The sequence below is a fragment of the Vigna unguiculata genome, chromosome 7, assembly GCF_037176805.1.
Source record: "Vigna unguiculata cultivar grain cowpea cultivar isolate G323 ecotype 2 chromosome 7, ASM3717680v1, whole genome shotgun sequence".
In the NCBI taxonomy this organism is placed as follows: Eukaryota; Viridiplantae; Streptophyta; class Magnoliopsida; order Fabales; family Fabaceae; genus Vigna; species Vigna unguiculata.
In genome coordinates, this window is record NC_140798.1 from 3,485,033 (window position 1) to 3,509,758 (window position 24,726).

The 24,726-nt window shown below is 30.9% G+C and overlaps 3 protein-coding genes and 1 long non-coding RNA gene across 4 annotated transcripts; 2 read left to right on the top strand and 2 right to left on the bottom strand.

The window, feature by feature from the left end:
* Positions 1-168: 168 nt before the first annotated feature.
* LOC146884534 (uncharacterized) lies at positions 169-1,814 on the top strand. The gene is made up of 3 exons (XR_014983881.1): positions 169-687; positions 1,287-1,367; positions 1,452-1,814. It is a non-coding gene; the product is annotated as an uncharacterized LOC146884534 (long non-coding RNA).
* Positions 1,815-1,938: 124 nt separating this feature from the next.
* LOC114190043 (putative glycerol-3-phosphate dehydrogenase [NAD(+)] 1, cytosolic) lies at positions 1,939-7,542 on the bottom strand. Its single transcript, XM_028078797.2, has 5 exons — positions 6,069-7,542; positions 4,934-5,155; positions 3,524-3,771; positions 2,626-2,765; positions 1,939-2,245 (listed from the first exon to the last, which is right to left on the bottom strand). Exons 1-5 carry the CDS (start codon positions 6,724-6,726, stop codon positions 2,119-2,121), a joined length of 1,395 nt encoding a protein of 464 aa, XP_027934598.1. The 5' UTR covers positions 6,727-7,542; the 3' UTR covers positions 1,939-2,118.
* Positions 7,543-9,452: 1,910 nt separating this feature from the next.
* SFGH (S-formylglutathione hydrolase) lies at positions 9,453-13,934 on the top strand. The gene is made up of 7 exons (XM_028082431.2): positions 9,453-9,670; positions 9,772-9,889; positions 10,668-10,715; positions 11,233-11,429; positions 13,045-13,143; positions 13,223-13,288; positions 13,578-13,934. Exons 1-7 carry the CDS (start codon positions 9,458-9,460, stop codon positions 13,758-13,760), a joined length of 924 nt encoding a protein of 307 aa, XP_027938232.1. The 5' UTR covers positions 9,453-9,457; the 3' UTR covers positions 13,761-13,934.
* Positions 13,935-19,413: 5,479 nt separating this feature from the next.
* On the bottom strand, positions 19,414-20,377 carry LOC114192351 (uncharacterized). Its single transcript, XM_028082049.2, has 2 exons — positions 20,221-20,377; positions 19,414-20,123 (listed from the first exon to the last, which is right to left on the bottom strand). Exons 1-2 carry the CDS (start codon positions 20,300-20,302, stop codon positions 19,567-19,569), a joined length of 639 nt encoding a protein of 212 aa, XP_027937850.1. The 5' UTR covers positions 20,303-20,377; the 3' UTR covers positions 19,414-19,566.
* Between the last annotated feature and the right edge of the window lie 4,349 nt (positions 20,378-24,726).

Here is a 24,726-nt window from a genome sequence, read left to right on the forward strand (position 1 = left end):
AGGAATTTAATTGCTTTTTTTTCAAATTCAATTTAATTGAATAGAAAATAAATATTTTTCTAATTATTTAATTAATTTTTTTAACTAATTAAATGAAAATAGAAATATTAAATAGAAGTAAAATATAATTATTTTTTAATTAAGGTTGAAGAATAATATTGTTACATTTAGGAAAAAAATTATTTATGAGATAATATGTCTCAAGAAGGTATGGGTGGCAAAATGGACTGACCCGATTGATTGTTGGCCCAACAAAAATGGACCGGGTCGAATTAGCTTACGACCTAAAAATGGGTCTGGTTAAATTGTGTAACCCATCCCACAACAGACTGACCTAACAAGTTAGCTTGCCAGTTTTGATTTTTTTTTTATGCACATAGATTATAGAAGACAGAAAATTTGCATATAGGAAGATAATGAAACAAAATGGAACCCAAATTAGCAAAATGGAGAAACACCAAGATCAGTACAACCCAAATCAAACAAAACAAAATTTGGGCAAAATCAATGTAAAACGTGGGAATCGTTGTCGTTATAAGCCTCCTCTCTCAATCTCACTCTCCCTCGCGTCGAGGTGGTGGTGGTCGTTGTCCGCCCTCTTTTGATCTAGTTGTCCCTCACGTTTAGGTGGTGGTCACTGTTGTTGTTTTGCGCCTCCTCTCTTGGTCTGCTCTCTCTCGTGTAGAGGTGATGGCCGTCGAGGCTGTGTGCCTCCTTTTTGTCTCACTCTCCCTTGTGATTTCTATGTTTTATTGTGGATTGTTCTAGACAACTTTGTGAGCATGTATTAAACCAACCTCACGATTGCCTCCAAGACCAAAGTTATAGAGAGTTTACATACACTAATGTAAAAGTTGGATTTTATGATGATTTATTATGGCAGTTGTAATCCACCCACCATAATAAGTGAAACAGTAGCAAAATTGTAAATATGATGAGATTATTTATGTCTGTTGTACATAGAACCAGCATAAAGGTAGAAACAATGACACTTTGTAATAAAGTACATGGCTTTCTATACCGATTATATCTAGAACCAGCATAGAAAGTGAGAATGATGACATATTTGTAATAAACTACAATGTCTATGTCAGTTTTGCTTATAACCAGCATAGAAAGTGAGATATTATATTATTTTAAATTTAAAGGAAAGATACTATGTCGATTTTTCACTATATTAGGCATAATATGTTTAATTTCCTTTTTTCCCTAACATTCTTCTGCTACACTCACACTTTCCTCCTCTCTACACCATTGCACCATCGCTATTCCTTTCCTCGTTATAGTGGTTGTCGCCTCCTCCTTAGTTTGGTGGTTGTCGCTCTCCCGTGGTGCTCCTGCTCTCGCACTCATAACTCTTTCATTTGGTAAGTGGATGTTTTCTCTCATTTGGGATTTCCTTCATTCCTATTGAGATCAATGCATGTGTAGTAATGTGTTTGCTATGTCAGTACCAGAGTCCTAGACCTCCTTGGCAAAGAAATATGCAATGAGAGGGGTATTGAAGGCGAAGAAAGGGACAAGGAGAAAGCAGACCTCACAAATGTGAACAAAGAGGTTGGGGAAGCGAAGTAGGAAGTGAATGATAATGGCAATGAGCATGAAGCTAGAATAAAGTATGTCATCTATGAGGGAAGTTTGAGATCTTGCACCATTGTTGAGGGTTTGAAGGTAACCAACAATGATGGAATTAAGGTTTTATGAAAAATTTGGAAAAGTTTATAAGTTGTTTGTTCCAGAACTGACATAAAAAGTGAGAACCGACATAAAAAATGAAAACTTATTAAGACTTACGTAACTATGTTGGTTTCAAAACCGGCATACCACTAGTGATATTATATTACATATATCTTATTTAGTTATATTTAGATGAGCATGTCAGACTATCAACAAAAGAAAAAAGTGATGAGCTCAATACATGGAAACCCAATTAGCCAATTAGGAGACAATAAGATCCATAATAGATTAAAATTCACTATACTTGTATGAATTGCAAAATCCGTCATAAAGTGCTGCATTCTAAGCCATAAACAAGAATTCGTGAAATGGTATGCATAGAAGTAAAACATTGAGAGATGCCCCACACAAATGGATAATTTTGGCAAGGTAAAAAAATAATCATGGTTGTCCAAGAAGTGAAGGCATGTAGAAAGCATGGCTTTGAGCAATCTCAATGCGTTCACGGGGATCATTCTGATTTTCATCTCTGAGAGCTTGGAGAATAGCTTCTGATGAAGAGTGTTCCCTGAGAAATGCAAATTGCATCAGTAGCAAGGTAAAGAAACTTGTGGCATAACTATGGTGCATTCAGCCCTTATATACTTTAGTTTATGTACAATTTTCATTTCTTTACTTTGTCTAATATATGCAAGCAATTGAGTAATTTCTCTAATAAGTAGAAAATATTTACATAATTAACCAGTTAAAGGTTATTTAGTGGAAAACATGTACATGATTAACCAAGTAATTAAGTTATAATTAACCTCTACTTTTATAGCTCTATGAAGTAGAATTTTATCCTCTACTTTTATGTGTCTATTTCTGGATAAAATTAATCAGTTTTGAATATCATTAGCTAGAAGGGTGGTGTGAAGAGACATGCAATGGTCGGAAGAAATGAATTACCTGGATATCAATATTTTATAGAGTGTCTTCAGAATGGGGCAAAGTTCAACAGGAGCAACCGGTTTTTTTTCTTCTGGGTGCAACACATTCAGGCTTGAATGGCTCAAAAGTTCAAAAAAGGCCTCCACTGCCGAAACACCCTACAAATATAAACAGCAATCATATTTTTTGAATCAGAAAATTTTCAATGAGAATGAAATGCAGTGCACAAACTAAGAAAAACCACAACTTATGTAACAAAAGCAGTTGAGAGCCAACCATCCACAGTAATTAAGAAATTTCACCTTACTAAGCTGGTTTTATAAGATTATGTTAAATTTAATTCCATTACTTTAAGATGGTTTCAGAGCTTATTCTAATATGGTGTCACTAACTATCAGTCCTCTTTAATCCCACGCTCTAAGATATCATATCCTGATATGAGAAATGTTATAATATATAAGTGAGTGCACTTCACCTTATTAAATCAATTTTATAAGATTTAGTAGGATTCAAATTTCACAGAATAGTAATATCATATACGTCAAAGCAGATGATGAAATTTTCCATTTGTTAATATCACTTAAATCCAACTACAGATTTTAAGCATCAAATTCATGGGGAAGTCCCATTGTAGATATCTAACTAGAATGTAAAAACGTTGATAAGAAGAAATTCAAAGCCAAATCTGAACATTTAAGAATAAATCTACATTGAAAATTGAAATTGCATGATGCTTAAAACCATAATAACATACAAAAGTTCCACTAAACTACAACTAAAATTACTGAAAGTGGAATTATACTATTTGTGCATAATGTTCACCTTTTAATGCATATTATACTATTTGTACATTCCAAGGTGCGGCAATTAGAAAGTTAAGGAATTTAGAGAACAAGGGGAAAATTACACAACATACCTGAATCATTCCTTTGCCACTGATGCTGTCACCCATGTCTGGGCTTAATTCACCCTTAGCCAGCATCTGGCCATACCATGCATTACGACCTTTTAGCAAAGTCACATAAGTGTCAGCCAATAATGGCCCTGCAAGTTTCTCAGGTCCTTCAGCCAACAAGTGAGTGATAAATATCATCTCTGATGTGCAGTGTGCAAAGTATACAGATTTGCTTGTAGCACTCTCATTGGTAAGGGCTGCTACCATACCTGACAATAATAAGGACAATATGAAGTAAAGATTGTCAATCAGAAAGTTAATGGAAACTATGGAAATGAATAAGGGGAGTGCTATTATCACAGTAAAAATAAAAATCCCATTTTCCATTTGCTACAACAATAATAATCAAAAGGAAGACAACAAGCAATGTTAGTTATTACCGAAAAGTGTATTAGTATTACCAAAAAATAACAAAGGTTAGTTATTCGTGTACTGATCTAACCACTTGCCACTGGGAGAATCAGACACACTTTGGGAGCAATGGAAATTCAATTTTGGTAAAAACTGCAATAAAAGTAACTCTTCTATTATGACTTCTTAACAAGTTCATAACCATTAGATACCGTATAGTTGCAGAGCTATGAAATTACTTGATTGTTTGCAATAATAGCTATGAATGAGATTTGGTCCAAACAACAGCAAATATGGAGTTCAGACATTTGGAATGTGAAGAAAGCGAAGTTGAATACAATGTCAGAAAAAGAAAGCAAATCAACAAGTGAAATTGACTTACAGCCAACTACACAACTTGCACATCCAAGGAGAAAACAATAGTAAGAAAAAGGGTAATATCATATTAAAGCAAATTGACCAATGACAAAGCCCTCAAGCCCTTATTTGGATTGGGCATGTTTCTCAACTAGTTTTCTTACTTCTGTTCATTTCTCCTATTGTCATTAATCAAAATTACTTTTTAGCACATTGTAATGCTTGAATAGCAGTCAGAACGAAAATTGGGGGTGAAAACTGAAAAACTAGAATTAAGTATCACAAAGGATTATCTTCAAGTGCTGCAACTATTTGTAACATATAAAAGTCATGGCAAACAGAATACAACAAGTTTTACATTAGCCATAAAGCTATGTTATTAAAGACATGTTTAGACAAGTTTCTTCAGAATCACTTCTGAAAAGGAAAAATATAGAGAAAATAATGAAATCAACTTCTCTAGGTAAGATAAAGATAGCTTATGCACAAGCTAAAATTATGAATTTAGAGAATTTACATGACAGTTTCTACAAATTAACTTATGCCTATACTAACTTTAGCTTTTGTAAAAGCTTATTTAATCTTTTTTTCATTTTACTTTCTTTTCTGAAAGTGTTTAGGGAGAAGTTTTTCCAAACAATCTCTATCTAATTTGAAGCTTACCTGCACCAATAGCATAGACATTCTTCAAGCCACCCATGACTTCATGGGTGACAAGGTCACTGTTGTCCCAGACAATAAAATGAGGTTGTCGTAGAAACTTTGCCAGAGGTTTCCTCCATTTATCAGCTCCACATATTCGAGCATTGGCATACTCCTTGTTGTAGATTTCTGAGGCAATATTTGGACCACCAAGATAGAGTATGTTCTCCATAGGCACTCCAGCTGTCAAAGTATATATTCATTGTAAACAACTGAGAATGAGGGTAGATGAAAAAGATATACTACCAAGTTACTAGTTTCTATTGGTTGGCATAATGTAAATAAATTATAGATAACAAATAGCAGTACCTAGCCTTTGGATTATCAAATTTTATATAGATTTACCTCCTATAAAGTGTGTTGCAAACTTTATAGGATAAGTGCAGAGTTATCAATTTTGAAATGTAAACAACTTCATAATATATTTTGTATGCATTGATCATATTTTATGCTGTTAATTTCTGAATCAAGATTTATTGCTTCACTTTATTATCCTTGATCTGTAGTATACCTAAGTATGAGTGAGAACTTTAATTGAATTGAACTTGCTAGGAGTGGGTGGGGAAGGTTGAGTTTGACATTCATTCAAAATAAACAACATTGTCTCCACCAATAAAACTCACAAGAATGTTGCAGAAGTTTCTTTGGCTAGACTTCTTCTCTAGCTGTACTGGTCAAAAGATGAAAAGTTATTCAAGAAGTAGTATGCCATATATACCAAAAGTCGGTGGATGTGACTATATGAGAAATGCTACAAAGTGAGATACCAATGAGTCCAGAATCTTGACACATAAAAGTGTCTTCAATGATTTAAAGTTATCATCTTGTTCTGAGAGACAAATGTTTTCTAACTCCTACCACACCCAACCAGATTGATAGCAAAAAAAGGTACAAAACCACCCATCTATTTACTAATTAAATAATGATATCTTTACCATAAAAGTAAAAAGTTAAAGCTATATGAGAGCTCATGCAACCCAAGGTTTTAAATTGCATTTGCCTGCAATTTTGATGAAAAAGATTGCCCTTCAATTATAAGAAAGAAGCCACAAGAATGGAGAAAAGGTAACTCATGATAGTAAGAAGAAAATCTTACTTGCTTGGTTAATCATTTTTGTGGGAGTTATAATATGGGGAACAGGCTCCAATGCAGCCTCTATACCCTTTGCCAAAGAGATTATCACAGGCACTGTGATTCTCTCCTTCCAATATTTACTCATCTCTTCAAAAATCTCCCTTGTTTCTGTTGAAGGCAAACCATTAACCACAATATCAGCATCCCAAACAGCTTCTTGCAAGTTTGTGACCACCTTCAACGGACAAAGTGGTGTATCGATCATATTCAAACAAAATCCATCTTTCAGAATCTCATCGGCTAGAAGAGTCCTATCACCAAGCCTGGCCTCAACATATTTCAGATAAGCACAACGCCTGATCAACCTTCTCAACACATCCTCCCTGGAGTTGATAACTTCAAAGAGGTGTTTTGCTGTTGCTCTATCAACTGTTTTTCCTGGCCTTCTCCATATCCTGATTTGCACCTTATCACGGAATTGGCCAAAAGAATCTTGCAACAAAGCAGCAAAAACACTGCCCCAAGCACCAGCACCAACACTCACAATTCTCAAAGGATCACCATCAGCCTTCCCAACAAGGCTGCGAAGATCATCAAGCTTCTCCTCTGAGCCATTGCAGGCCTGAACAGAGCCATTTGAGTACTCATTACTAACTACTTCCATGATGCTTCCCACCATGCATAAACACAAGCCTTGAAATCTCAACACTTTATTTGCTTCAAGTTCTATGAACTTCTCAAAAGGTGACTTCTTTCTGTTCCAGGTTTTATGCCCATAAATAAACTAAACACATCACAGAATCCTATATGACCCCCTTAAATCTTAGGCCCTTCACTTTCCTCTAACTCAACTACCCAATTTGACCCTTTTTGATCAGAGATTTGTGTTACCACTAAGATGTAAACTAAACTGCAAAATCAAATCTTTCTGGTTGAAAATCGGACAGAAATTCTCCACTCCCAAACTTTAGTTGAAATAGAAGAATGAATGAAATATATCATACAATAACCACTAAAAGGTGCTCCTTTTTGCTTTCCAGACAGCTCACATGCCTAAAAACCAGAGGCAAAAAACAAAAACATAAAATGCAGACACTAATGTAACTTTGTTTTCTCCGTCTATAGTTGTTTATCTACCCAGCTAAGAACGCAGCCACAACCAGTAAAAAACAAAGCAGAATACAAAAACACCCTTAACTTTTTCTGTGGGAATAACAGTTATGTTTATCCAACCAAAGGGTTGTTTTCTTCAGTCAAAAAATATTTTGCTTTATATGCAAAAACCGATCTTTAGACAAAGGACACAACAAACAAAGATTAGGTGAGAAATAATATAGCACCAAAAATGTAACTGAAGTTGGGCAAAATAAGTGAAAACCACTAATGGAAGTGAAAACCAGAAGCAGCTTCTTCACATTTGGTGATACCACAAACAGAAAGCAAGAGATAAGAGGTACAAAGAGAAGAGAGGGTGTAGTATAAATTATAATGAAGGTGTATGGTTGAAGCCTATAGGCATGCATTTAAGGTTTGTGGCTGTTTCCAACTCCCCTCGGTGATTCATTAATATGGGATGACTTTGCTGATCATGCTCCATGTGACATGCCTCATTAGCACTGAGTAAAAAATTTTTCTTACCAAGCATAAAATATGATTAGACAAACAATGATAATTATATGTAAATAATATTTATTTTTTAAATTTTATATTTATGTAAATTGTAATATTTTATTTTATGTGAGTATATTATAATTAAATTTTTATTACACCTTTTTGTTCGTTTTTAGCCATTTGGTCGTCCAACTTTTTTTATATATATTTTGTATTTATATATATTTACGTTGTTATTATTTTTAAATATGTATTCATATTGTTATTTACCGTATAAATTTGCTAAATTAATTTTTCAACTTAAAACATATTATTTTTATTTTACAAATGGAATCATATCAAGAGTAATAAGAAAATGTTAAAAAAATTGAAAGAACACGTGGTTATACATGTCTACAGTAGAAATGTTTCAGTAAAAGGTTATTAAAAATAAATTTTTAATTGCGAATAAATTTAAATTCAAAAGTTAGATTGAAATCCATACAAAATATATTTTCAATGTTAAGGTGTATATATAACTCTTCAATAATATATGATATACATAAAGTAAAGTACAAAATTCATAATTTTTAAAATAACAGATTCATGCATAGTATATAGGGCTTAGGGTTGTTAATATATATATATATATATATATATATATATATATATATATATATATATATATATATATATATAAAATTGAGTATTGAATATCTTTTTAGAAAAATGACAGTTTTTAAATTGTATTTGATACATAATCCATTTAAAATCTTTTTCACTTTTTACTCATTTGATACTCTCATATTTAAAAATATTTCTTGGTTAATAGTTAAGTTTGAAATAATTAATATAAAATATTTACTTATAATTATTTGAATCTTTAAGAAATGATTTCCCTAATCCAATTATTGAATCTTAGTATCATATTTGAAGATATGTAAAGAAGATCAAGAAGTAAATCTATCTTATTTTCATCATCAGGGATATCTTCCCTTCTCTCACTTAAACCAAATCAATCTATTATTTTATCTTTCATCAATATATTTATTTAAAAAAATTAAGACTAGAAATGATTTATCAAAATTCAATAAAAATTGAAATACAATTAAGTTTACCATTATATTTGCTTTTACAGCTTTAATTAATATATTTTTTAGATATCCTATTAACTGTTACAGTTCTTTATAGTTGGGTTGGGTTATGTATAGTCTTAATTTTTGAACTTTTACTCGAATTTAGAATTTATTTATGTTCGAAAATTTTATATAGAAATTGATTTCAAAGTTTAAAAATAATAGATATAATCATTTAAATTTAGTTACATCAATTTTTTTTATGTGTTATTTTTTATGTGTTAAACATTAACCTTTTAACATTTTTTTTTTCACTTCAATATTTATTAAGAAACATGTTATATACATAAAAAAAATTAATGTAATTAAGTTAAAAAAATTATATCAATTTATATTTTAAGTTTAAGAATAGAAATGTATCAAAAATTTTAAGACTAGAAATTAATTCTTATTTTGTATCAAAGTTAAATTCTAATAGGAATCTTTTGTCTTTTGATATTGTGCCTATTGACCTTATGTAACAATTTTTCATTATTATTTATGTCTAGCTATCTTTTGTACACTTTTTAATTTTGGATACATTCAAATAGCCCATGTATAAACTTGAAAATTGCAATCAATTAAAAAATGGATCACACTTTTCTTTTTGTTTTGAATTTGGGCCTATGTGTTACCCAATTATCATCTCACGAAAGGTGGCCATGAAAATTACATTGGAAATGAGGCATATAAAAGGTCACTGTAATGAGAGATTTTCCCTCACCACTCAAACCCAACTTCCTGTGTGAGTGTCGTAATCAGAATCGAGCGATGGAGACGAAGCCCAGTGAGATCAGCAGCGGCAAGATGTTCGGAGGCTACAACAAGAGGTTCAAACATTTCAGCCCCACACTCGGCTGCTCCATGAACTTCCACATCTACTTCCCTCCTTCGCCTTCTCCCTCTCACAAATTCCCAGTGAGTTCCTCTCAATTTTTCCCTTTCTCATTCCAATTCACCCCAATTCAACCTCTCACACTTTCTTCGTTTCCTCCTGTTGTTATGCTGTCAATCAAAAGGTTCTGTATTTTCTGTCTGGCCTCACATGCACCGATGAAAACTTCCTATTCAAGTCTGGTGCTCAACGCGCAGCTGCTGCTGAGGGCATTGCCTTGGTTACTCCCGACACTTCCCCAAGTAAATCAGTTTTTTAGTTTTTTTTTTTAATTTTTGCCACGAATTCCCCAAATAAAACTGCGAAACTTTATAAAAGGGGCTTGGGTAATTTTTTTGTTCAGAATGTCATGTTGAATTAGTAATGCATGGACAGTGTGAGGGTGTTTTTATACTTTCCTTCAAGTATAATGAGTTTGTTTATTTTTATAATAATTACTTAAAATTCACATGAAGATTTTTTTTTCTGATTGCATGTCTGTTAAACCAGTAGATGTTTTCGTTTTTTCATCCTAAAATTATTTTAGTGCTTTTTTTTTTCCGTTTTAGTCTCGGATGATACTTATTCTGCCCTATAAAATTGTAAACTTCTGATAGATTTTTATGGGAAGATATTTATTTTAGTCCATGGTAAGAACCATCATGCATATTTATTTTCTGAAATTATTTGTGTTTTGATACTTTGTAATTTTATTTTTTCATTTTACTCTCTGAAGTTGTTTATAAAATGGTAAACTTTTGGTATGGGCTATTGTGGGTAGATTTTTATTTTAGTCCATGTTAAGAAGCAATGCATATTTTCTAATATTTGTTAAGTCATGTCGTTACTTAGAAGAGAATACCGACATGAAAAAGAAAATTTTAGAGACCAAAACAGAGAAAAAATTAAGAGGGCTGGATGCGAAAAGTTATATTCTACATGGATATATTTTTGTCTACTATATGAATTGGTTGTGGAGTTTATACTTTTCCTTTCGTTGTTAAGCTTTTATATGTTCTCAGTCTTCACTTGATGATGCAGGAGGCTTGAATGTGGAAGGAGAAGCCGACAGCTGGGACTTTGGAGTAGGTATGCCGTGTGAGACCATTACATTTGCGCTTTGAATTTTGAATAGAACTGGACATTAACCCTGTGCCTGGCTTGGTTGGGCTTGGGGATGGGCCTGTTTGAAAATTATCAGACTTAAGCTTTGGCCAGCTTCATGTTTGATTGTTTTTATTTTTGAAGGAAGGAAGTCTTGTTGTTTGTTTGTCATATGAGAATGTTGAATTTCTTGAAATTGACATTTTGGTATGGTACTAGACTTAATGATGTTCTGTATTCTTCTGCCTCTGTTGTTTGTGGCTAAGTTGGTAAACTTTCATTTTGTATTACCCAATTATGTGCTGCACACTTGGGGATGAATATATTGTGCATATAGAAGTACTATTGTGAACGAGTGTTGTTTCTCTCATCCTTCAATGTCATTGCTGTGTGGGATAATTTTAATTGTTATGGGCTATAACTAAAGAGTTAACTTGCAATGTTCAATGTATACGTTTTAATATACAGAAGATATTTTAATTTCATGTAAATTCTGAAACAGGTGCTGGATTTTATCTCAATGCCACACAAGAGAAATGGAAAAATTGGCGCATGTATGACTATGTTGTCAAGGAATTGCCAAAGCTTCTCAGTGATAATTTTCCACAGCTCGAAACATCAAAGGCTTCTATATTTGGTCATTCTATGGGCGGACATGGTGCTCTGACTATCTACCTGAAAAACCAGGATAAGTATAAGGTTTTGATCATTATGCAACTGAAAACTTTAAGTTAAAGTGCTAGTTTGAAAATATTTGAATTTCCTGAAAATAAAGGATAGTTTTACTGTTAAGCAACATATGGTTTTTTATTAGTTACCTTCCCTAACTGTGATATTGCACGTTAATAAATTTGTATGTTTCATGCTCATTGTACCGGTATTACTATTATTTTATTTGCCTGCAAATACATTGTACAGGTTTCTTATTAGTTACCTTCCCCTATTGGATTTTTTATACTAATGATGAATTTTTATTTCTTGAGTTCACTTTGCATCGAGGTTAGAGGCTTAAGATATTTTTCAGGATATGTGGTACTCTAGATGTGATGTGTATAATGCTAATCTTTTATGTTGAACTTGTCCTATTTAACTGTTGGAAAAAATGTCAATGGACGATGAATGTTTTCCTTATTGGATTTTTGGTACCAAATTCTAAATGATAATCATGTTTTGTTTCATTTGAGGTCCAATTAGAACATTCCCTTTTCATATGTTTTAACTAGGCAAGTTTGGAATGAATAGGTAATGAGTGCAGCGAACTTGATGTTTATTGCTTGACCTTTATCAGAACAGCTGAAAATGAATACTGATAGCAACATGGCAGTCACTCAGTCATAAAACTTGTGAGCTTCAAGATATGAGAGCCCTGTTTTCTGGTTAAATGACACCAATTATCTTCTCTGCATTGAGATTGAATACTGAATGTTAGGATATTTCTTTAGGAGTTTTACTAGTTTTGAAGCTTCTAAGTTAGAGTTGGGAGTCAACAAAAGGATTTCCTGTAGGTTTGCACCAACATTTGACATTGTGACCATATTTTCTTACCTTAGTATAGCTTTATGTACATTATGGGGGCACATTAAAGTGCATAATACTAATGATACTTCTTAGAGATGATTGAGTCTTAGTTGATGCGTCCAGGAGTGTGTGCTATGCAAACTTAGCAAAATACCAGTTAACCATGTTTTGAAGCTAAAATTAGGGATTATATCACCAATTGTATTGTTAGCAGTCTTGCGCATCCATCTTATGAGGTGATGGAGATGCAACACATACAATATTCTAGTTCAGTGGATGAACTAAACAATGTTCAACCATATCTTGTCTTTGCGTATGCTTATGAGAGGAAAACTGTACCGGATTCTTTTAAGTCTTGAAGTCTTGAAATGCTCTATAGTGGTGTGGTGCATGTTGTAGAACAGTACAGTGCTAATAAGAGAAAAAAAAAATGCAGTGGAAAAGAGTATGTTGAGGGGGAGATGGTGGGACAGAACGGATAAGACTAGAAACGAATGTATTGAGGAGAAGTTGACATTACAGCTACTGAGAAGAAGTTAGACACCCATTTATAGTTTATTTATAGTTTATTGTTCCAAAAACATGTAATGTAAACTTGACGCAATCTGCATAGCATTTTATGTCCTTTGTAAATTAGAACCAAACCAATTATTTAATCCTTTGGGTGACCTTATGAAATTTGTAGAACATAATTTGTAAAATAAGATATATAGACCGTACTTTGTCATGATAAATAACTTTTATTTACTTATTCAGATTCTTACTTATTTTGGTTTACATAACATGCTTGTTTCAGTCAGTGTCTGCCTTTGCTCCGATTACAAATCCTATAAATTGTCCTTGGGGACAGAAGGCATTCTCAAATTATCTCGGTGACAATAAATCTGATTGGGAGGTAAATTTGATGAGGAAACTGCATGTTGACTTTAAACAAGTCTTTATATTTCATTATAATAAGAAGTGGAAAAATGCAGGAGTATGACGCGACTTGTTTGGTAACGAAGTTTCCCAATGTCTCTTCCTCCATTTTGATTGATCAGGTAAAAGATTTTGGTTTTGGTTTACTATTTTCAAAATACTTGTGAATGATTGATTTAAAGTGGTAAATATTTTAATTTTTGTCCTGCACGGTTTCATCTAATTGTACTTAATTTTTTTATGTTTTAAGAAATCCATTAGCATGAATATGAGTAAATCAATACGATCTGATCTGGCAGATATTGTGCTATCTGTCGTATGGCATGGTTTCAGTTTATATAAGCATGTACTTAAATGATCTTATCGAGTTTTTACTGGTTTTATATTTGTCACTGTTAATCCACTTTTCAGGGCGAAGATGACCATTTTTTTCCTCATCAACTGCTGCCACAAAACTTTGAAGAGGCTTGCAGAAAAGCCAATGTTCCGCTACTGTTACGTTTCCAACCTGGTTATGACCACGGTTACTATTTTATAGCCACATTCGTAGATGATCACATCCGACATCATGCACAGGCTCTTAGGCTTAATTAAGATGTGTGCACTTTGATGAATTATGTACTTTTCTGAACTCTGCTGAATCTACTCTGTTAATTTTCTCCTAGTACTTCCTTGGGTTGCATTTCAGTTTGGAATGAAACTTGTTTCATTTTAGTTAAAAACTAATCCTTTGTCTACTATGAAATATGCTTTTTCTTCTTCTGAAAAGTTTATTATACATTATATTATCTTTTATTACTAAAGTATGTTAAATAATTTACTAAAGTATCTCTCCTCGCTTGCATCAATGAATCATGGAGATTGTGTTTTAACTGTGGAACAATGTATTATTCCTGAGGATTTTTCTATGGAAGACAATTGAACTTTTACTAAAACTAGATCATACCAGTGCGAAGTACGAAAAATAATCATGTTAATATATTAGTTCAAATTCAAAACGATAGTATGATATGATTTGTTGAAAAAAAAAAACTCTGATCAAGATGAAATCTAATAATCAAGTCTTATAGTTGTTAGTGGAAAAATTGAGAATTAATATCGGATAAAGATAATGATCAATTATAGTTTTAATGTAATGTATAAAAGTTGTCACTGTCTAATTGTAATTTGTAAATTATTAATTAATATGATTGTTTAAAGATTAGGATAATCGAATATTGTTGAAGACAGCTTTATTTTCATGTATAGGATACGTAATAAAATGGATTAAATTATTTTTGAAAATTAAAACTATTTAAATGTAATCATCTTAGTACATCAATCTTATCTTAATGTCCTAAAATACTACCATTGAAAAAAGAGAACAAATTTTGTAGAAAACTAAAGTTAGATATCGAAGTTATGTATAGTAAGAATTATTATTAAAATAACAATTATTTATCAGCATTATTAAAATAACATGTTAACTATAATTGGGATGTGGGTTTATTTTTTTCTAGATGCTTGAAAAAACATGAAGCATTTGGTAGATGATTTAATAAACTGGCGTTTATATTTGTTAGAGTTTTTATTTTAATATATAAAAACGATTTTCACAAAATTATAAAATTATATAATTATATAATTATAAAACTATAACATAATAAAATTAAAAAATTTAAATTTATCGTAAATTTAAAATATAATTAAGTTAATAATAAGATTACCTATGACGAAAACTTAGTAAAATGACATGACAACTAAGTTAACAGAAGAAATTAGCCGTAGAACAACATGACAACTAAGTTAACAAAAGAAATTAACCACGTGAGTTCAATTAAAAATTTTAAGTTTATTGAGTCCTCCATCAAAATTTCTTATGAACTCAATTAAAATTGTCCAAATTTATTAGAAACTTCAAACATAATTAAAATTAAAAATATTGAATATTTTTTTTATAGAGATTACTTCTTGATTTAACCAATATTTTTTATGTTTTTTTTTACAAAAGTTATATTTAAATTAAGGGACTACGTATGGGGAAGGCTATACAAATATACATTATTGAATGAAAACTAATTTCATTAGATGAAAAATATAATAATGTGTTTGTCTTAAAACTAGACGGTTTGATAGATAGTCATACTAGTACGTGTGCTTAGGAAATTTAAGAGCACTCTTTTTATGTTTAGGAAATTTAAGAGCACTCTTTTTACATAAAAGAAATGTGTATTTAACAAAGTGTCACTTGTTAATAATGTTTTACTATAGACTCTGTGTTATAAGAATCCTAAAGTCTTGGAGTAAAATAGTTACAAAGATGGGATAGAGAAAAAAAATGTTTGTTTGGCAAAAAAAATAATAATAATTTTGTGACTGCTAAATTTTAACTACTTTCTCTTACAACATGACGTGACATCTTTTAAGTGGTTTTGGAATATTAAAAATTGTAAAACCCTCTTTTTTCTGCCCTAAAAATTTAAAGGGGCTGCCCCACATCAGTTGAGCCTAAGGTTGGCCCATAGGAAGCAAAGCCCCTAAACCAACTGAAACACTTTCACTCTCTTCATTTTTCAGAAAAACAGCCGCTTTGCTCTTCTATTCCAAAACTGTGCTATGCTAGGGTTTGCTCCTCGTCCCGTTCAAGTCAGTTCAACTCAGTTTTTCCTACACCTCTTAAATATGCTCTTGGAGCTGCTATGGTGGTGGGCTTAGATGTCGTAGTAGTTACTAGCTCATTCCAGGTAAGGGAAGTTAGGGTTTTGCTAAATCGTTGTTTTCCATGATTGCCTTGATAATATTTTCGTGATATGATGGATGGTATACTGCTATAAGCTTATGAAATGTGTTATTGCATTGTTTGGATTGGATTTTTGGTCTGTTACGCGAGTGAGCAGTGGCGAAGGCTGATAATCTCGCCTAAGCGAGTATGCCTCGCCTAGGCGAGATGAGCAGAGACTCGTCCAAGCCTTTTCACGCGAGTAGTCGATTAGGCGACCAGCTCAGTTTTGAGCGAGCGAGCGTCTCGCTCAGGCGAGGAGAGTCTCGCCTAAGCGAGAATGCGCAGAGGCCACTGTTCCTGTATGTCGAGCTCTCGCCTAGGCGAAGGGAGCTCGCCTGAGCGAGAGACCCTCTCGCTTGAGCGAGACCCTTCAGCCTGAGCGAAGAACTAGGCGAGAGTGCGTTCTGGTTTGGTATTTTTCCCTGTTCTTGGATGTTTGGCATGTAATTGATTAGATTATTGTGTAATGGCATGAGGGGGGATGAATATGCATGAGTGGGAGGGTGTATGGGTTGTGAATGACGAACTTGGATAATTCTTGGTATGTAATGAACATGAGTTGGTTGGTTATGAAAGTGGCATGGTAATGAGATGAGTTAAAATTCTATATTCATGGATGGAGTATGAGGAATTGGTATGGGTTTAACCTGGAATATAAAAGAGGTTGATTATAAAGGTTGACATGAGATGTATATGCGTGATAAATATATTACTTGGTTGTTTGTATATGTTTGGTATGTGGTCAATACGTAATCCCTTGAAATATCTAGGTGAGATTTCAGGATCGTGCTTCAGTGGTCAGGACGTAATTCCATGATCCCTGTTAGTGGGAATTCATGGTGGTGCCCCATCTATATAATTTGGTAATGATTCAAGGTAAGGTTGCATCCTGACACTCTAAGGAGTCAGTTAGTCTCACTTAGAGCGGATTGACTCTTGTGGTGAGAGTAGCAGGAGGCCTGAAACTTATTAAGGGCTAACCTTGTGTGTAGGGGATTGAAACATTGTAACACTTAGCTCGGGGGTGAGCAGGGTAATCCACCACAAGTGCAAGCATCCGTTGAATCCAACTAGATTATATGTATCCGGATGAGTCGAGTCTGAGTCTTAGTGTATTGTTTGAAAGGTCATAACATGTTTGGATATATATATACTGATTGGAAATGTGGAATGGCATGTAACTGTATGATAGACTATTGTATACTCTAGCTTACCCTTTTGCTTGTTTGGTTGCTTTGTATGTGGTTCTTCTCCTTTTTTGCGATAATCATCAATTTATTGATGTGAGCAGATGCGAAAGGCACTCGAGGTCAACCAGGAAAGGTTGATTCCGCTGCATTGTTTGTTGGGACTGGGCTTCATGTTTTTTTGGGCTTTTCATCTAGGGCTAAGGCCCATGTATTGATTTCTCTTGGGATTTATTTAAATTATTATCTCTCTCTGACATTACTTTGTATCTGGCATTATTGTCCTTTAAGTGCTTGGGATATATGTAGGAGTGACATTATACTCCATTGATCTTGCTTCTTATATTATATTGTGTGACATTTCCTTTAATTAGCTTTATTATTTAAATGAGGTGTTAAAAAATAAAAAAATGAAAAAAGTGAAAGCCACTCAAAATATATCATCTAAAATTATAAGAGAAAATTATTAAAATTTAGTAGTGAAAATATCAATTGTAAAAGAAAAACTAAAGTTTATGGATGAAAATCAAACGTGTAATTATCCATAATTGGAAAGCATGTCAAGTCAATACAAAAAAGCAGAATCGGAAATTAAGCGTATTAGAAAGGGTGGAAAATGAAAAAAAGTTAGTTTGATTGGTTTTGTCATATGGCACTTAATAATAAATATATTATATTCATTCTGTACATTATTAAACTATTTCAAAATTATGCAGATATTTCAGGAAGAAAGTGGAAGATTACCTGTGAATTCATTATGATTATTTGATTGATTTTTAGCACAACCAAAACGAAATCTATCTATAATAACTGAATAATAATAATTAAGTTGAAAAAAAAAACACTATAACCCTTTAAGAAAAGACACTGCAAAATTTGACAAGAAAAAAATAGTATATAGATTCATATAAAAAGACGTCATCTTTTTTATCTAAAACCTTAAATAAAATTTTGTATATATTACTCTTCTTATTCAACTACAAATAAATAATTATGTTGAAATAATAGTTTCCATCAAAATTGATGTGGTGCATGTTAATAACAAAATGAAATTAAGTTCAGAACTATTTAAGTAGCAATGCTTCTTATTTAGATTCTTGGACATTTTTAATGAAGCACATAATAAATTTCACACCTGTTTCTTTCTCTATTCCTTTCATTTATTTTCAATTGTTACTTCAACTATTTTAAATTATTTTGGCCAATTTAATGCAAACACTGTTGGACAAAACCAATCACGAATGAAATAAACTAAATAGTTGAAATCAGACAACAAAGAAAACTGTTTTGATATTTCACTCAATAACTTCAGTGGCCTAATCCCAAAAACATACGTAAAAAATTTTAAGGCCATGAAGAATCAATTTCTGGTGGATGGTAGTTTGCAATACATTGAAAGATATATAACAACGATTGGAAAATCATATCTTGATTATGTGACTGTCACAACAAAAGCTATGAGTTTGACATTCACCAAAATTCCTGTAAGATTTGCAGACATTGATTTATCAAACAATAATTTTGAAGGTGAGATTCCAAATGTTGTTGGTGAGTTTGAAGGAAGAGAAATTTGGATTTGGTTGAAAACCAGTGGCTATAGGATATGGATGTGGAGTATTATTTGGAGTTAAAAATATCACACATGAGCTGTAAATCAATGTTTTTTTTGTAATATAGTTGTGCGATACATTAGTTTACAAAAATGTTGTCATAGAATAAGTGAAATCATATTTAATTTACAAAATGTTTTAATATTATCTCAATAATTATATACATTAGTTTTTGGATAACGTAGACTTTAGGTACAGATAATTTTATATTCATTTACTTAAAGAGTGAAAGTATATTATTCATTCAATTGAATGTATATTTAACAAATCTTCTACTAACTTTAAATTTTATTAAAAAAAATCGTATCTATTCAATTCAATAATATCTTTTAATCAAACAGTTGGAGGTGGGTTATTAAAATGAAAAAATATCTAACATAATATTAATAAGTTCGTCCTAATCATTACATGAAAAAAAAATTCTTGCTTGATATACGTTTAAAATTATTAAAAAAAATTCATATTTTCTACTAATTTTATTTTAAATTTTTTTTACAAAAAATATTTACAAATTTGATTATGAAAAAAGATTTGCAAAATATTACTACTAATATTTTTGTAAAATATTTTGTATAAAATACTATTCACAAAAAAATTTGTAAGATATACTAATAAATTTTATAATTTTATAAGAAATAATTATTCACGATAGCAGAAATTTTTTTTTCTTGTAAATTATTTTATGAGAATTTTTAGCCGTGAAAATACACTTTTATTTATCATAATAACCATCAACAGTTACTATTAATGATTCAATTGATGCAATTGATGCTTACAAGTACAAATAAAATTTATATCATATGTGGCATATTATGTATATAAATACATTAGCGAAGCAAGATTTAATGGTCTTGGTTTGATGATCCTCCAAAAGCTGACATGATTACATTTTTGACATAAATTCCCATGGCCAAGAACAAGAAGATGGCAACAACCAAGTTGGGTAATTTGTTTTGCTTCATAATATCCCCAACCAAACCATAAAGTGTTGTTGGTAACTTCTGGTAAACCTTTTTCTCAACCTGGTTAACTCCTTCATGCATTTCCTTAGCTTTAGAACTGGTAGCTTTCACTCTATCTTCATCAACCTTTCTATCATCTTCCCCTTTCTTTGCTTCCTCTGGTGTTGGTGTTGGTGCTTCTCTGGTTTCTCTTGGATATTTTTGATTTTCATAAGGTTGTTGTGTTGGTGGCTTAACTTCAGTGATGTTTTTGGGAATCCTTATGTATAGAAGGCCACCTTCTAACTTGGCTTTGATCCCGTTGGTGCTAGAATGAGAAGGAATGCTGAATTCTTTGTTAATTCTACGCCGTTTCTTCTCACTTATCTCTTCTTCACCACTCAGTTTTAGTCTACGGTTTGTGCCTATTTGAACCCTCAAATTCTCCTTTCTGAACCCTGCACATTGTTCAAACACTTTTGTTTCAGAAAAACTAGAAACAACCATGAATGAAATGAACTAAATTAAGTTAGAGGGAATTAAGAAGATGATGACCTTTGAGCACAAGAATGAGCGTGTCGCTTTCTGCATCTTGAGCCCATTCATAAGATGGTTCAAAATCTTCGTATTGTGCCATTGTTGAAGTAAGTTTGATCTCTTCTCTTATGCTTCATTTATACATCATCATTTTGCTCCATTACTTTGCATTCAGGAGAAACTGAAGACATGTGCTTTCATTTTTGTGAATTAACTTCCACGCTAGCTCTACGTTTCTTTTCGTGTTCTTCAGGAAACATTTATACATCTCTGCAATTCCTCTCTTAGGGTTTTGAACTTATTCTTCCTTACTCTGCTAGTTATGATTCATATACGCAATGAAAAAAAATAATCATTTTTTTATATCATAAATTAAGGGACGAAAGCATACTAAAAATTTGGATACTAATCCAAAGTTTAAGTAATTCCAAATATTTTAAGAAAATGAATATATACATCTTTTCTATCTCGAGTTTTCTTTTTCTTTTACGTAGTAATTAACTTTTTTGAATATATAAAATATAAAATTTAGACTTACATTTAATTTAGTTAATATCAATTAATGATATTTTGATTCATTTCTTTTGATTTTTCACTTTTGATTCATCATTTCAATTACACTTAAATTCTCTATTTTAATTTCTTTTAGTGACGTGATATGACAATTTAAAGATACTAAAGTAGTGAGTTAAAAAAAATAGGTCAAAATATCATTATCTGATCAATTGTCTCCATTAAAGATTTTTGCATATATTTCTTACACCACTTCAATGTCAAAAAATATAAATAAATCATATCAAATTCAATAATTATATTCTTAAATGGCTCCTGGTAAAAATAAGATCATCAATTATAAATAAACAATAGTCACCTTATCTCCATTATCAACCTTGGTAACAAGTGTACGTTCTTATAAGATTCTACTATCAATTGTTGTTAAAAAAATATCACTAGTATTTTGACACCATTCTTTTTTTACTATCATTTGATATTATCCCTCATAATTATTTATTTTCTTTTTCTTCTAAAAGTATAAAAATTAACTTTTATTAAAACTGTTTTACTCTTATACAAATTATTAAATGGTATCAAACAACTTTTTTTCAAAAAACAAAATTCTAGGTTTTGGCATGTTCCTTATATGAGAATCTGATAAAATCCAAAATGGAATAGTGTCCTTCTCCTCCACCATCCACACAAATTGAGTGATTCCTTATTTGCGAGTCTTGGGCTCCTCTGCCTATTCTTTTATTGCCCCCAACAACCACAATCTGATTTTTTTTCTACTTATGAATATTGTCCAAAGTTGTGCACATCACAAAAAATTAGAAGATGAATGTTTAAATGCTTGTGTGATAGATGAAAATTTTAGTATGTAGATTCAATAATAGAATATGTCATTGAGATGCAAGAAAGATGTATAATTTAATAGATGATTAATGAAATTAAGACTTTGAAACATCACAAAAACTAGAACAAATATTACATCTAAGATCTATAAAGTTACGCACATGGAATGGCCAATGACACGACACACGTCTTTGCGGACCATGTGACTCAAATCGAACATCCAATCAAATTTCGAAACCGTAGCCGTGGGTCGTGGAAACCATCAAACTTGTCTTCTACAACTGACAAAATTTATTTACCATTTTTTTCTTCCAATATACATAATAGTTTTATATTGTTTCAAAATAAAGGAATAAATATGATTTTAGTCCTTTAATTTGAAGTAAATGTTAAAATTAGTTTATTTCGAAATTTTGGATTAATTTAGTCTTTCATCTTTCGAAATACGTGAATTTAGTTCTTTTAATTAAATTTTGTTAGATTTATTTGATGTTTTGTAGACATTTTCAGGATTGTATTTGACTTGTTTATAATGTTTTATATATTTTTGCTTTAATGTTAAGTCAAATATTATTATAAAACGCACTTCAAATGTTAAATAAATTTAACACAATTTGATTAAAATGACTAATTTCATGTATTTCGAAAAATAAAAAACTAAATTGATCTAAACTTTTGAAATGAACTAATTCCAAAATTCACTGAAGATTGAAGGACCAAAAACATATTTAACCCAAAAATAGATGTTAACGATAATTTAAATGTATTATTATTTTTTCAATATTTATGAACTATTCTAATTTTCAATAATAAATTTTATTTTGACATATTTCAGAATAATGAAAATTTAACTTCAAAATATTTTTTTCTATTTTATTTTATGTATCATTAAATCTTTACGATAAATTTTTTTCCTGTCATTTATTTCTTTTAACACAGTGATTGCAATTTCATTTTAATGTTATCGTAAAAAAATTACTTACACTAATTTCCATTCTTTCATTGTTAACCACAAATTAGTTAGATACGAAAGATCGTTACGAAATATTCATAGATGGCTGCAAATTAATTATATGAAAAAACAACTATTTCATGTATTCATAAAAGTAGGGTGGAAAAGTGGTTTGTACGATGCATCTTAACCCTCCTACCGTACTCCTAAAAAACAAGATAAATAGAACGACCAGATCTACTACTATTATTACACACAATGAGATCTTGTTTGTCCTACAAGCTTTATTATAATTTTTTTTTATTTTTAAAATAAATATAAAAAATAAACTTAATCATATAACTATCTTTTAACTCTTTAATTACTTAATTAATGTTTTTAATTAAATAAATTGAAATAATTATTATAAATTTAGAAATCTCACATTGACTCAAGAAGAGATATAACCAATTTATAATATATATATATATATATATATATATATATATATATATATAATTACAAATAAAGAATGTATATTTATACTTAAATAAAAAATATTTCAATTTTGAAATAGTATTTTTATTTATTTATTTGTAATTATTTACTTTTTAAAATCATTTATATATCAAACACCTTTAAGAAATAGAAATATTTAATAAATTTTGTAAGATATTATATAATTTAATCATTAAATAATTTTTAATAGTGAAAAATAGACATAATAGTACATATTAAATCGGTTGCAATAAAATCAATATAAAAATGCAGTGACAATTATGTAAATTCTCAAAAACATATTAGATCGGATGTTGTGAGAAGTGTGAAATCCTTTTCACTTTTTTCTTTCTTTCTCGCGCCCTCTCCTTGCATCAACAAAGCTTCTTATAGTGTCGCTCACCACCATTGTTTACCAAAGTTGTAGGCTCAAAGAAATATGTCGTCGTTACCCCTAACGTTGTCACGCCACTCCCTTCCGCAATTTCCAAGCCTTCTGCCACTCATCATGTGCAAGGAAGAGCATGCATCGTCGCTCACCACTGCACTTCATCAAACTTGTTGGCACTAAGGTTTTAGTCGTTGTTGTGTCCTACCTCTGCCTCACTGTTCCGTTCAACATTCTCTAAGACACTCTAAACCGTCATGACCCTCTGCACAACCACGATCAAACTATGATCTCTTTCACTTTCGATTTGTGAGTTTTTAGTTTTTGTTTTTCTCTTGTCAAATTTGCATATAAAAGGTGTATTTGACAAATCAGAGATGTATTAAAGATCCAAGATCAAACACAAGAATGGTGTAGATTTTACAAATGAGCAATATTTTTAAAATGCATTTTTGTCTTTTCAGTTTAAGATATTAGATTGGTTGTTTTTGAACTGATCTAATAAAAACTCCAAAATCGATTTAATATAAATTCAATTCATATAATTAAAGTAAAAAAATTATTATATTTGTTTATAGATAAATTGAATATCTTATTTTTTTAATATATTTTCATATAATAAATATAAACTTAAATCATTAATTTCTCTTGCAATAATATTTTTCATATTTTTTACTATATTAAAGGAATATTTGGGAACTTTTATGTGTTAGGTTTATTATGTATAGATTTCAAAGATGTTAAAATTTTATTACATTTTTTTGCATTATTTAACAAATTTCTATGCCAATGGATCTTATATAGATATTTACAAATTTTATATATATAGACATTTGCAAATATATATTCAAATAATCATACATTTTCAAACATTTCATATGATTTTAATTTATAAAAATGTATATTTATTTGAATTTTATATAACTCATATATAGACACGATTTTGTTGAGATATATTAATAATAAAAATAAATTAAAGTGTAGAGACACATAACTTTCTTTAAGAGAAAATGATATAGACAGATAAGTATTGGATGATTAAGTAATTTCAGGAATAATGAAAATGGCGGAGGTCAAGAGATCAAATATTATTTTTAATTAACACTTTTTATTAACTGTTAAAAGGTTAAAATCACTTTTAAGAGAACAAAAATTTGACTAAGTTTGGATGGTTGATACTCTTCTCTTACCTCCATGCATTGTATAACTGAAATTAAATTTGGATGGTTTTATCTTCACTTAACTTGTGAAATAAATTAGTTGTATATAATTAACATGATAAACTTTGATATTTGCAGGCCATCTTATACCTATCCACTTATTTTGTATCAAATTGTTGAACTTTAAATAGGGATTG